Source organism: Gekko japonicus, unplaced genomic scaffold (genome assembly GCF_001447785.1).
Source record: "Gekko japonicus isolate JY-2015 unplaced genomic scaffold, Gekko_japonicus_V1.1 scaffold141, whole genome shotgun sequence".
Classification (NCBI taxonomy): domain Eukaryota; kingdom Metazoa; phylum Chordata; class Lepidosauria; order Squamata; family Gekkonidae; genus Gekko; species Gekko japonicus.
This window is the reverse complement of record NW_015176455.1, coordinates 130,962-145,102: the sequence shown is the minus strand read 5'-3', so window position 1 is coordinate 145,102 and position 14,141 is coordinate 130,962. Positions and strand designations below refer to the sequence as shown.

The 14,141-nt window shown below is 43.4% G+C and overlaps 1 protein-coding gene across 4 annotated transcripts in view; it reads right to left on the bottom strand.

The window, feature by feature from the left end:
* Positions 1-4,180: 4,180 nt before the first annotated feature.
* The window catches only part of LOC107123650 (prolyl-tRNA synthetase associated domain-containing protein 1-like), a 21,143-nt gene continuing 11,182 nt past the window's right edge, over positions 4,181-14,141 (bottom strand). For 3 of the 4 annotated variants that reach the window (XM_015426929.1, XM_015426930.1, XM_015426927.1), the window contains exons 2-3: positions 8,360-8,656; positions 4,181-4,904 (exon numbers count right to left, since the gene is read on the bottom strand). In XM_015426929.1, coding sequence (XP_015282415.1) covers positions 4,467-4,904; positions 8,360-8,452 — 531 coding nt within the window. In that variant the 5' untranslated portion in view covers positions 8,453-8,656 and the 3' untranslated portion in view covers positions 4,181-4,466. The remainder of the gene's footprint in view (positions 4,905-8,359; positions 8,657-14,141) is intronic. The other variant, XM_015426931.1, reaches the window with a different exon arrangement.

The window sequence follows — 14,141 nt, the reverse complement described above, 5'->3', positions numbered from 1 at the left end:
GCTTCGGCTGAGGCTGCGTTTGGTAGGAGGGTTCTCCAACATGCCCTGTGAGGTGCGGAAGTTGTCACACCCACTCTGGGGAGTACTGCTCTTTTATGTCCCAGGAAGTGATGGATTAAAGGACCGCCCCACTCCCAGGATCTCCGGAGAATGGAAGATATTGTTCACTTACCGTGAAGCTTCCTTCTCGGTGGTCTGGGAGTGGGGCAGTCCTGCCCGCCCTGTTTGGAGGGAACGGCTTCCGCTTCTCATTGGGGATGTGTGGTCTGTTAAGTGTTGGAGTTGAGTGGTATATCTGAGGAGGGGGATGTACGGTGTCTCTGTTGATCTCAGTTATTCTAAAAATCTGTATTGCTTCTGTGTTGTATTCTGTTGCAAATAAAGTTGAAGGTTAATGATTTTGGCCTCGGTGCACTTGTTCCCATATGGGAGGAAAGTGGGTTGTGGGTTGTTTGTTCAGTTGGTTGCAGATGATGGGAAGTCAAGCGGCTTGGTAATGAACTGGGAAACCAGAGGACAGGCCCCTCCCCTCCAGGATCAAGTTTGGCCTGCCCTGCAAGTGGAGAGGAGGAGCCAAGTCCCAGGAAGTGATGGATTAAAGGACCGTCCCACTCCCGGACCTCCGAGAAGGAAGCTTCACAGTAAGTGAACAAAATCTTCCATTTCCCAGGCATGTTAGGCCCCCAACCTTCTTCCTGCTGCCTCGAGACCTTGCTCGACAGTCCATATTGTTTGTTAGTCTCAGTGGACAATTCTAATCCATTTCCCTGTAGAAAAGTAACAGCTACCCCTTCATCTCTTTGAGATGAGCCATCCCAAACCAGAGACTTTTCTTCTGCTGTTGGCTTTCTCCCAATATTCAATTTAAAATCTGCTCCTAGTCTAAAAAGGAGTTTAGATCTATAGTTAAAAAGAATCTTAATCCTGAGTGTAAATGTGTCTAGTCAAGCTACTGATTGTAATGAAGGAATTGCAAATTCTTGGTGAATAGCTATACTGGATACACACTTCGGTAATCAGGTTGTTTTTCTCAGGAATTTTAATAAGAAGGAATCAGTAGTCTCAGATATTACCTTCTATCCACATTCTGGCACCATAAAGTATCATTTGATTAATTTTATCGCCAAAAGTCCTTATAGCTGCTGGGTAATACTTCCCTCCTTCTGTGTGGGGAAAAAACACACATGTCAAGGCATTTAAATATGGTGTTATCTTATAAGAGATAGATTAGAACTGATTTTTTCAAGATAGGACTTGGGAGAATATAACTTACTGACAGCCAGTTTGGTGTAGTTGTTAGGATCACGGACTTTAATCTGGGAGAACCAGGTTTAATTCCCCATTCCTCCACATGCAGCTGCTGGTGTGACCTTGGGTCAGTTACAAGTTCTCTCAGAACTGTTCTCTCACGAGCACTTCTCAGGAGAGCTCTCTGAGCCCCACCTGAGACTCCTTCGGGTAGTGAAGGGCAGGGTATAAATTCAATCTCCTCTTCTTCTTCCAGTCCCCTCACTGTTTCTCTGCAACTATGATTTGTCCCATTTAGCAAGTAGGCAGAATGGAGCAAGCACCTGAATACCAGGAAGGCACTTGTTTGAATACTGCTCTTTCCTCACACTGTTGCTCTACAGATTCTGTAAAATCAGAGGTTTATTTTTTCCCCATTGCTTTCATGTGGTCTTCTGGTAAACTGCCACGGGAGGCTATCATGTCTCTCTTCAGAAAGGATCTGGGAAAAAGGGATGGTTGTTGCAAGAGTTGCTGAAGGCTAAAGTTTAGTTACAGTTTTGAGGGTAGGGGCTAGGTAATTGTGGCTATGGCACAGATACGGCACAATGCATTGAAATTGCAGGAAGGAGAGGTGGGGTTCCAAAGGCTACACTGAGGCATTAAGGCTTGAGGACGGTAAGTATCCTCTTGAGAATTTTTGACACGGGAAAATTAAAAGGCTACGTCCATGCATGGCTGCCTGGGTACAGGGTTCAGCAACCTTTAGAAAGTGTAGGGGTGTCAAACATAAGGCCGGGGGGGGGCACAATCAGCCTGTTCAGAGCTCTGATCTGGCCCCTGAGCAAGTGGTGTGAGAGAGGGCTGCTGGGGAGGGGAGTGAGCGGAGTCACTCTGTGGCTTCAGCACTGTGGAACAACCTCGTCTGCAACACCCCTTGACTTCACTGGCAAGTTGAAAACAACCACAGCTGCATTCATGCTGGCTTAGGGTTCCAAGGCAAGGTTGCACACCTCTCCGCTTGCCCTGCAGCTCAGGGAATGCTGTCCTGGATAGCCACAGGATGGATGAAGCATGTGACTTGGTGGCCTGGTCTCCCTCCCCCACCTTGTGGGGGGGGCTGCCAGTGATATCTGGTTATACTGGTGGCCGGGTGGTCTGGGGCCTCTGCCACGTGCACAGCCTTGTGCGAGCAGTGCCTGCTCCCCCATCAGATGATCCAGCAGCCTTCAGCCTGGGGTGGCTGCTGCTGCATGGGGGTGGTGCAGCTTGCCAACAATCTCTGGCTTGAACCCCGAACATTGCCCCACCGTGGATTGCCTGGTGGCTTTGGCTGGAGGTGGCCACTGCCGCACAGGCATCTCTGGCTTATTGGGCTTTATTTGGTCTGGGTCCTGTGTGTCTGTGGGGGGTGGTATTTCAACTTGTCTTCCCAGTCCCCTTCCATGGTGGCTCAGGGCCAGCAAGGAGCTCGCAACATCCAGCTGCTTCATGTTTTTACCCTGGAGCCCGGGCTCACAACATTGGGAGTGGGCTGGGGAACTGGTTTGCCCCCCACTCCAGGCAGTGCAGGAGTGTCTGCCCAGCACTGCACTGTTGGCTCTCCAGTCCGCCCATGGGGGGTTTCCTCTTCCTCTTCACCTTCATCAGCCCATGGGGCCTTGCAGTGAGAGCACACCAACTCAGAGATTACCAGTTGCTGTCCTTTATAAAGATAGTATCTCTTGTACCTGGCATTACGTTTTATGGCACACATGGCCTGGCCTGACATTTATGTCAAATCCAGCCCTTGTAGCAAATGAGTTTGATTCTCATACTATCATTTACAGTTTATGGGACAACTTGATACTTGCTTGTCCATGCTAGATTAGGTGAAATAAATTCAGTTAAGTCTTCAGTTGCCCCAGCTGCTGTATTTGTCAATAGAATCTGTGCAGGACCAGTCTATTTTATGTACAAAGTGTGTGTAAGCATGCAGGAGACTTAAGTGTGGTAGTTCGGAGGTTTATAAAGCAAGGAAGTATCTAGGAGTGTTCTCAGATTGTGAATGGTCCAGCCCATTGTTGATTTGGTGCCAAGGGAACCTTTGCCATTCCAGTGCACTTGCTGCTGTGGCTGATGCCAACATTCAGTCCTTGCATTTCCCTATAATACTAACATGGATATGGCCAGAGCTGAGGTGCAGCAACTACTGTGTGCAGCTAAAAGTCATAAAGATGAAAGAAATGGAGAAGCAGCAGAAGCTTGCAAAGTGGTACGTTACTTACAGGATACATTGTGAGGATCATGAATTCATAACCATGTGTGACAAATTCCAGTTCTATACATCTCTGCACTCAATATAGTTGTATCATAATAACCATACACGAGTGGGTGCAAGGCTCACGTATAATATACATATTCCAGAAGAAAAAACTGGTTGGAAATATAGGAGAAACAAATGGAAGAAGCAAAGCAAGTGGCGATGCATGAGTTTAAAAAAGGGATGCCCAGTTGGTGCCTTGCATCCTAGCAGCAGGTTGTTCCAAGGATCACAACAGTTTCTACAGTTAACATATGCAAGCAACGCAATTTAATATTTGTAGTGGGAGGTGACTCCAGCCTCAAGCAGGTGTCTGGAAAGGGAACATGTAAGTTTTCTAAATAAATTCTATCTAGATGGGGTTTTTCAGATGTCTGTTCTCTAGGCAGCCGTGGTATCTAACCTGTAACATACAGCTCCCAGTTACTACCATCCTATTATTTTCCAGTGCAGTCATGAAACAAACCACAATAGGACTGAGTTGATGAAGGACTAGATTTTGTGTTAAGTACTGAAACTAGCAATTTTGGAAGAAATGAAAAATTATTCTGGAAGCTTCCAGAATAAAAGGTTATTATAACTAAGGTTATTATTATAACTAAGCAGTTATACCAAGCCAGACCCCTGGTCCATCTATCTGAGTGGCTGCAGTTCTCAGACAATGCTTGCCCTGCTACTTGTGATTCCCTTCAGATGGAAATTCTGGAGATTTAATTTGAGACCTACATGCAAACTATAATCTCTACCGGTAACCTGTGGGCTTCTCCTGTAGACCAGTGTGGCTGAGAACATCACAACGTTATCAAGTGCACTCTGAAGCCAGTATTATCCCATGGGGGGGGGGAATCTTACAATACTTTTGAAATAGTACGAAAATATATTTCTTACATTTGTTGGCTAAACAGTCATTTCCCATATCTAAAATACAAAAGTGGTCTCATAATGCTATATCATCAAAATGTACAAGCATAGGCTCGTGTCCTGTAGACTTAAGAAATTTTAGGAAGTCATCTGGATGTATCCCCACGGTTGCTGCATTTGTCATTGGATGAAAATGCAACCTCTCATAACCTCCCTCCAGAAAGGCAGCATCCAACACAAACTTTACATCTCCTTGGTCGCAGAAGAGAGCTAAAGGCGTTACGCAACCCTGGCCAACTTTCAGTTTATCCAACAGGGTTGCTTCATCAGCAAAGCGCAGGTTTCCACTGCCAGCACCCAGTTTCTTCGCCAAGTCATTTAAATTGATTTGCCTGTCATGCAGAACCGTTACCAGCCATAGTCTTTTTTTCTTCTTGTCTTTAAGGAAAAGGTTTTTGCTGAGTGCTCCTTTTAAATGTTGCACGTGAGGCATCATCTCTTCAACTGTGAATACCTAGAAAACAATTAGAACAATATGACTGTCCCTCACGTACTTCTCCAGCTGCAGCTTTAAAAACAGAGCAGTTCCATATAGCAGCACTTTCCTTCAGAAGCCCCATTTTTGCTGCAGCTGTCCACGCAGTGTACCAGCAACAGGACTTCCAGAAAGTGAGTTTCCCAACATTTTCCCAACTCCGGTGACGGTAATTCCTCCTGAGCCACCAGGAAGTCTTTTGATCCTTATTGTCTCTGGTAATGGACATAGTAATATAACAACAGAAAGGCATACATCAGAAAATAAATCCTTAATCCCCTGTGGTGGAAAGGGTAGGAATGGCCAGTATGAGAGCAAGGAAAATGGGTGCCATGCAGGCAAGACTGGAAAAATTCTAACTTTTGTGCCTATATAGCAGCTATCCAGGCTTTGCTGTGATTTTTCTAACACTTTGCAGCAAAACAGGTTTGGGAAAGATCAGACAAAAGCTGACAAAAACCTAGGAGGTGCACAGATGCGCCATGATGCTATGGGGAAATGGGGGAAACCCCACTTCCCAATAGCTTCCAATCCAAGGAAAAGGTCTTAGTCATAAACTACAATATAAAGAATTTTTCTAGCACAAGTGCTAATCAGATTAATGGGAACTGAGCAATATCTTGTTCTAGTGAAGTATGGGCTGGAGACATCACTAGTAGCTTTGTATACACTCCTGGGTGTTAACTGAGTTGGCTGGTGTATAATGCAGAACTAAGCACAGGGATACTACATTGCAGCCCTCCATAGCCACCACATTGTAGTTCCCCACAGTCAGGTTGGGTTCTTTCAGGAAGGGCAAATGGGCTTTACTGCAAGATACATTTCGGTGACTACCTAGTATTTTATTTATTTAGACTTTTTAGGCCACCCTTCTCTGCAAGCAGGGCTCAGAACAGCTTACAACAGAATAAAAACACAATCCAAGTTAGATTAACCCAACTTTGAGCCTGCTTTGGCGGGGAGGGTGGGATACAAATTGAAATAAATAAACAAACTTTAACAGTACAGAACCAGTCATGGTTCACCAGTCACTTCCAGATATATTAAGGGTGGGGGGAGAGGACTTCAGGTCAATAAACCAATTGCTCCTTGATGGAACATTTATTTTTGAACTAGCTATGAGGCCATGATGGCAGTGTGATTTATATTCTCTGTTCGCACATGAACCACCTGATAGATTTCCTGGGGCCAGATTTGGGCCAGTGGTTGATGGCTGTTAAACCAATAATATATACCACCCCTAAAATCACTACTGGGTGTATGAGTATTGCATTAGTGAGGTTATACAAATGAAGGAGAATGGAATTGTGTTAGTTAAGGGCTGTCTCTTATCAGACCAGCCAGCTTAACACTGTTAAACTCAGGTATGGTATGAAATGTCCAAAGAACAGAACATTTACTGCAACATCCATGAGTCAGTATAAATGATTCTGCATACTTGAATAAACAGTAAACCATGTGTAACGTCAGTAGAAATAAAGTGTGCTGATAAGTTCTGCAAGACCCTAACATCTGTTTGTCCATATATGCTCATGCTTTTATCTGTAAAGCTGTCAGCATCTTGAACTTTGTTAGGAATAGATGCTTTCCTCAGTCATAATCAATAAAGAAAAGAGTTTCTTGCTAAACATTAAGACCCCTACTTAGAACCCAGCTGAAAATTGTAATTTCTCCATCACATATAATTGTTTTATTTTCCATACTGTTATCTGTCGTGACTCCTATGATAAGTTTGCAGTTCAGTTCATGTGTGACAATTCCTTCTATCATATTCTGGAGCATTCTTTATTTACAGGGCAATCACATGCAGATAACATGTTCTGGCTTCCCTCCATGATTTCTTGTTCAGTTAAAATATGTTTGATTTCTTTTGGCGATACATGGATGGTTTCTCCCTACCATAGAGAATGATGTAAAGACAGGCAGCCTACTGCTGTAGGAGATGATAGCACTGAAGAGTCACATAATGACAGCTTACAAGCATTGCAAGCATTACATCCTACTTAATACCTAGTTGTCTGGAACAGTACATGATGGGATGCCAAACAGCAACTAGAGAGTAGGGTAAGTAACATGCATGGAAGAGAAGGCATGTTGATGTAAGACTGTACTCCAACAGCCACATACAAACTCTAAACTCAAGATCATATAATCATGAACTGAGAACCAAAGTTACAAGTATCATGAAATCAGAAAGAAAATGGAACAAATTAACGAAGGTGAACTGTTCATGCCCTCTTGCGTTAAGTGGGCAAAGTAGGTTTAAAGGGACTATCAACACATACAGGCTACAGTTAACGGGAAACCCTCTACTGCTGGCAATAAAACTAAAGTAGGAAAATTCTTAGGAAACAATATCAAGACATGTCAGTAGCATATTAAGAGCATCCATCTTAATACTTAAGATGTTGTAATTTTTAAAATATTTCCATTCTAGTATCTTGGTACCATTTCCTGCACTGCCTGGCCACAAAGGCAAATAAACAGCTCACATGGGCACTGGAAATACCTAATTATTTTTAACTGTATACGATGGAAGGCCAAATTCTTCAAGTCTTCTGTGCATTCTTCCAGAATTACTTCTCCCCACTGAAATAGTAATTAAGGTGCTGTGATAGAATCAGAGGTTTGAGATACAGCTAAAGATCATCCAGTGTGACCTCTGCAAAGGAAGGAGCCCAATAAAGTGTGACAATTTTCATAGGTGTGCAGAAGGTTCCAGGTTCAAACCCAGTCCCAGGTAAGCTGGGAACGGGCCCTGCCTGAGACCCAAGAGAGTAAATGCCAGTAAGAGCAATCAATAGGCTAGAATGGACCAATGAGACAAAATAATTCCTTGTTTACAGAGCACTTTCAAAGACTTTGTTGCATGGGACCTATGACGATTCTATATACCTACAAGCCAAACAATCTAGTCCCTCCCTGACTTAGCCCTGGAACATGCTTGGCATTTTAGGGTTCAGTCTCCAGCCTGGCTTCTATGGCCAGTTGATTTCCAGTTACTGTGTAGACATCTCCATGATAACCAGTAATCAACCAAAGCTATCTAGTGGGCTACATTGCAACAAAAAAACCAACAATGCTTTTCTTCTTAGGGTGGGGAGTTTGCCTACTGAGTTCCTGTACTGCACCTGTTAAAAGACCCAGCAAGAGTTGGGAGGGGAGGTAAGTTGCTACAAGAAAGCCATGAAAAAGCGTTCCAAAAGTCGCTCCTGCTGGTTGCTGAGCAATCAAAGCCAGTCTACACAACTGGGGAGAAAAGAGCAGGGCTTTCCATGAGAAGGCAGCTTTTTACCACCACAGCTTCCACTCAGAAAACTGACCACTGTTTCTGGCAACATGAAATGCCTGCGGTGCAGAATGAGCAATCTGAGTTTTCTGGGGTTCCCTTCACTTTTTTGCTGTAGTACCAGTGCCACACTCCACTAACTCACTTCAGGGTGCTCCACGCAGAACGTTTCGATGCCCAAGCCACGCAGGTGCTGATCTAGCACCTCTCGAAGCACCGGCTGTTGCTGCTCAGTCATGGTTGGCAACGATGTTCTTCTCTACTTGGCACAGGCCTTCCAAGTCACAGGGTTTTTTATTGGTCCGGTGAAGGTATAGGAGGAATGAGGGACAGCTCTTGGCCCTGCAGGGGCGGGTCCTGCTGGCGGAGTGACCAAACTGCCAAGAAAAAGGAGACTGGGGTTGATTCTATCACTGTCAAGGAAAGTCACGTCTGTACAGGCCTGTAGACAGAAAATGGGGGGGGGATGAGTACAGTGTTAGTAAACTAATATTTATTTACATTATTATTTATTTATAATGTTATGTATTTATGTATATTTACCAATTTTGTACTTGACACTCAAGTTGGATTACATGGTATAGAACAATAATCCAATAGCATGAGAGATCTAATAAACTATGCAACAGGACTAGATAACAAAAATTAGAAAAGTGCAAAAAAGTATCAGACATGCTGTGTCAAGCAATGCAGAAAATAGAATTACAAAAAAATGAAAATGCTATGAGAGTATGAGAGAACATACAACAAATTGCTAGCATAGAGTACAGTTCTGTTCTGTATTAGCTTTATAAAAATGCCCTCCCAAACAACAAATGAACATCGTTTGCAGAATTAAAGAAGTGTGGGAGCCTTTCTTCCAGTTACTGAAACCTGAAACTGTAATTACACACTTCTTTTCTCTGTGAATCACTAACTCAAGGCATCTACTGGTGCCATCCAACAAATGGGTAAGATCAAGAACTGCCCATACACATGCATTTTGTGGAATGGCCTTTCTGAGGATGTCCGGAAGCTCCCACACTTTTGTCATTCTGCAAACTATGTAAAACAGAAAGATTCAAGAGACCATTTTTATAAAGATAATAGAGCTATATGATAATGGAATGGTTCAGGAAGGAGCTTTTATAAAAGAAACAGGACTGTGGACTGAATCATAGTATGTTCCGTATTATCTGTTTGCTGTATGTATTATCCTGTGCTTACTGCATTGTTTTTACCTTTGTAATATAGTTTTCTACATTGTTTGACATATCATATGTAATTATTTTTCTCTTGTTTAAAATTGCTGTAATCCTAATCTTATTGCATTGTTTATTAGATGTCTCATCTGATGGCATTGATTTATACTGTGTAATTCTTTCTGAGTATCAGTGAGAAAGGTGGACTATAAATAAATAAAATGCACAGGATTAGGCTCTGAGTAGGATTCTTTTCTAAGTGAACACACATTGGGTCAAGCAAAAGCGGTCCACGGGTAAGGGATCCTTTCCCAACAACTTTCCATCTTCAGAGCAAACAACACAGCCCTCCCCTGTAGATAAGATTCCTGTGGAGTAGCATATATTAGCAAAAGAAGACTTGTGCTCACTTACTGCTGGGCCTAAATCCCTTATTATTTGTCTCATGTCAAAAATAATTTCTCCAACAACAAGTTCTGCAGGACTTTTGTGAAACACTGTCCTGTTCTCTGTTTTTTCCTTTGCTTTGTTCTGAGTCTGCTACAACACCATTTTACCTTGTCATTCCTTAATCTCTCTTTCTCTGCTTTACAGCTTTTTAACCTCCCTTTTTAAATTAGGACTCTTCAGCCCTGCTAACTTCTAATTCTGTTCTAGCCAATTGCATAGAAAATTCACCCTTGTAAGATTTATGACAGGATTCACAACTTTTTACCTCAGGTTCTTCCTTTTTTACATAGAGAATTTACACTTGGAAGACTTGTTTCAGAGGGTAGCCATGTTGGTCTGCAGTAAAACAGCCAGATTCAAGTCCAGTAGTACCTCACAGACTAACAGCAGGTTCAGGTATAAGCTTTCAAGAGTCAAAGCTCCCTCCTGACGTGTCCGATGAGGGAGCTATGAAGGGAGCTTTGACTCTGGAAAGCCTATGAGCTTTCAAGAGTCAAAGCTCCCTCCTGACATGTCCGATGGAACTCTTGTTGGTCTCTGAGGTGCTACTGGGCTCAAATCTACTTGAAAGACTTGTGACAGATTTCACACCAACCCCTAGTGCTGACTGGAGGGACATAACAAATGTTTGATGGGGCTCACCCCTTCTGCACCACCAGGGCTATTGGTCTGATGGTACAATTATTCTTACAGGCCAAGCATAACTGTTCAGAAGTAAATCCAATTAATTTCAGTAGGACTTACTCTCCTGTAAGCACACAGAGGATGGTGATCTGCATTGTTTTATTTAAATAAGTGGGAACAGGCAGGACAGAGAATCACAGGCCGATTAAGACATGCTGAGGCCTAAACAGTGTCAAGTTTAAGAGGCCTGTAGTACAACCCCCCCCCCATAATTTAGTAATTGGGAGTATATTTAGAGGTTCCCCATAATATGAGGCCTAAACTTTAGTTTACTTATGTTACATTACATTGTTCATTAATTCAGCTCTAGAGAGAATATGTTATACTAAATCACATTAACCTAGCTGTCCAGGATTTCCACACACCCCACCCCCCAGCCTGCTAACCAGAGATCTCACTGAAGATACCAAGGGACTGAATTTGGGACCTGCTTTCAAAGCTTGTGCTAAATCACTAAGCCTTTCCCTATACTTAGAATGTATATAGTACTGTAAAGGACTTTGCATACATTATCTCAATAATCCTTACAAAAGGCTTGTAAACTAGGGCAGTATACTTCAGTCACATTTATATATCACCTTCCTCCCAGGAGCTCTGGAAAGTATATGTGGTCTGCCTATTCTTAACCTCAAAACAACCCTATGGAAGCAAGACAGGCTATGAATGACTGGGCCAAGGTCACCCAGCAAACTTCAAGGCAGAGTGGGAATTTTTAAGTGCTGGTTGCCATGATCCTAGCCTGCCACTGTAACCACAACATCACAGTTCTATAATGCAGATGAGTGCTTGAAACAAGGGGGGGAAGAGTCAAACAAAGGACTTCTATACTCAATCTTTGCACCTGCAATATGCCAGCTTTCTTAATTCAGAAACAATGCTTTTATTTATTATATGCACAGGTGTGCATTCAGCCGGAGCTATGCCAATTGCACTGGCTACCAATTAAGTACCAGATCCGTTTCAAGGTGTTGGTGCTGACCTTCAAAGCCCTATGCAGCCAGTTCTGGTTTTTGGCAACCCGAATGGCAGACGCGTCCCTTTGGAGCTCCAGGGGACGCGATCCGTGACCCAGCGGATGGGAGGGGGTGTGATTGTCCGCACCACCCCCCGGGGTCCCTGCAGGGAGCCCCCAGCCATGGATTATGAGAGGTGCCACTCCCAAGGCATGCTGCCGAGGGACTGAGACACCTCTGAGCTCCGACAGTCCCGCTGCCGTGGATCCAGCAATAGCAATAGGGGCGCACACCGGGACAAGTGAACGGTGATCAAGCGAAACCCTTACCTCAGCATGATCTACGATGAAGTGTGAGTCTTTCTTGTTAAACCAAAACATCCGGATAGTCATCCAAGCGAAAATATCCCCCCCCCCCAAGATAAGCGGTGTGGAGGATTCACTCCGTGGTTAAACAAAAGCCAATTCCAGAGCATTTTAAGGGGGGGTTAGGACTATAAGCAAATAAAAACTAATGTAAAGAACATTTGAGAGAAAACGGCATAAACTTTCAAGCGATATCGACTTATGAAACTTTTCTGAAAAGTAAACAACTAAAAGATAGCGGGGAGGAGAGTTGTGCCGAAAACAAAACCTTCAGAAAACGGCAGCCCAGCCACCTCAGTCCCGAGACCGGAAGTAGCTACTGACCTCCCTGGTATGATAGCAGCAGCATTGCGACCTCTAGATTGATATGGCCTACAGGACATATTCAGAATATATATAAAAAATAATCTGCCCGGTGAAATTTATGTGAAGTTCTCCAAAAGACATATCAGAGACCAGCTACTTAAAGTGACTAGTGGAACTACCTTAAAAATCAAAGACAGAGAAATCAAAGTATTAAAAGACATTCCCTTTGAAATAAGAAAGAAGAGGAGAAAATATAAAGACTTGGTCTTATTTCTACAAAAGTTATCCACCCCCTACAAATGGATTATATCAGAAGGCATCTTCTTCAAATACAACGATAAGAAAGAAAGGATCGACTCTGTCACAAAAGCTAAGGCCTTTTTGGAGCAGTTACAAAAACCAGAAAAGCCATTAAAGCCTCAAGAGGACAACAATGCAAATGAAGAAGATAACAAACAGAGAAGCCAGGGTGAAATCTCATCATCATCTACTGAAGAATCTGACTCAGAATTAGGGGTAGCGTCTCCCAAAACTCCTAAAGCCAATTGAGACTATGATCTCAGAAAGAAGAAAGACAAACGTTAACTTTTATCTCTAGAAGCTGAACTTAATCCATACTTAATAGATTCTCGGATGTTCTTTATATAGTTAACTGCCACAGATATACTTTACTAAACTCTTTCATTGATATAGCACTGTTACAATACTAACACGTTAAAAAATTGTTGTAAGCATTATATGACCACCGCTTCTTGGGTTTTTAGTGGTTATCTTTACTTTCTCTCATAGTTTGAAGATACTCTTATGATTTCTGTGTAGTTTTTAGAATAAAAGCAATTTAAAATGTTTTTTTAAAGCCCTATGCATCCTGGGACTAACATATCTAAGGGACTGGCTTTCCCCATATGTGCCCTGGAGAGCCTTGCGCTTGGCAGACTATCATTTACTGGTTGCCTCCAGCCCGAAGGACGTCTGCTGAGCTTTGGCCAGGGCCGGGGCTTCTTCTGCCCCAGCCCCTGTAATGTATTGGAATCCTCACTTGAATCGGCCCATTTACATTCAATGTTAAGCTTGAGCCGGATGAAGGCTCCTCTGAAGAACATTGCTATTGGTCGACCTTCCACAGCGACCAATCAGATCTGTACAATCTCCAGAGAGGGAAAGACTCCCATTGGTCCTTAACTAAGCAATCTCATTGGTTGTTATTTGTAAATAGGCGTGGCTACATTAGCCCGGTTATGTTTAAAAGGAGCATAGCTCCCACAGTTGTTCTGTTCTGGTTTCTAATGCGTTTGAGTGCTTGTTCGTTACTTCAATAAAGCTGAATCACTTGCTGAATCACTCTACGAGTCCTTTGTTAGCGCGATCTAACAGCCCCGGCCTTGTGGAACATGCTCCCACCTGAGATCAGGGCCTGTAAAACGTAGCTGTTCCACCAGGCCTTTGGCTGAGGTGGCAGATGTCCAATTATTTTGGCCTCCCCTGCTGAGAAACTGCCTGTTGTAACTCGCCCATGTAACAGCATTAATATTGCACCTTTGGCCAGTAGGCCTGCTCTCTGTTGTTTGTTTTAGCATTGTGGGACTTATGAATTGTTGCCAGCTAGGTGATATTCCTTTTTTAACTGCTTTAGCTACTATTTTATATAATGTTTAAATTGTATGGATGATGTTCCATTGTTGTTACCAGCCCCGCTTGCAGGGAAAGTGGGATGTAAGTCAAACAAAACAAATAAATATCCTACTTTCCTCCCTAATCAGGATCCAAAGGAGGGTTGCCAGCCTCCAGGTGGTAGCTAGAGATCTCCTGGGATTACAACCGATCTCCAGGCGACAGACGTGAATTCCCTAGGAAAAACGGATGCTTTGGTGGGTGGACTCCATAGCATTATACTCCACTGAGGCCCCTCCCCTACCCAAACCCCACCCTTCCTAGGCTCCACTTCCCAGATCTGCAAGAATTTCACAACCCAGACCAGGGATCCCAAG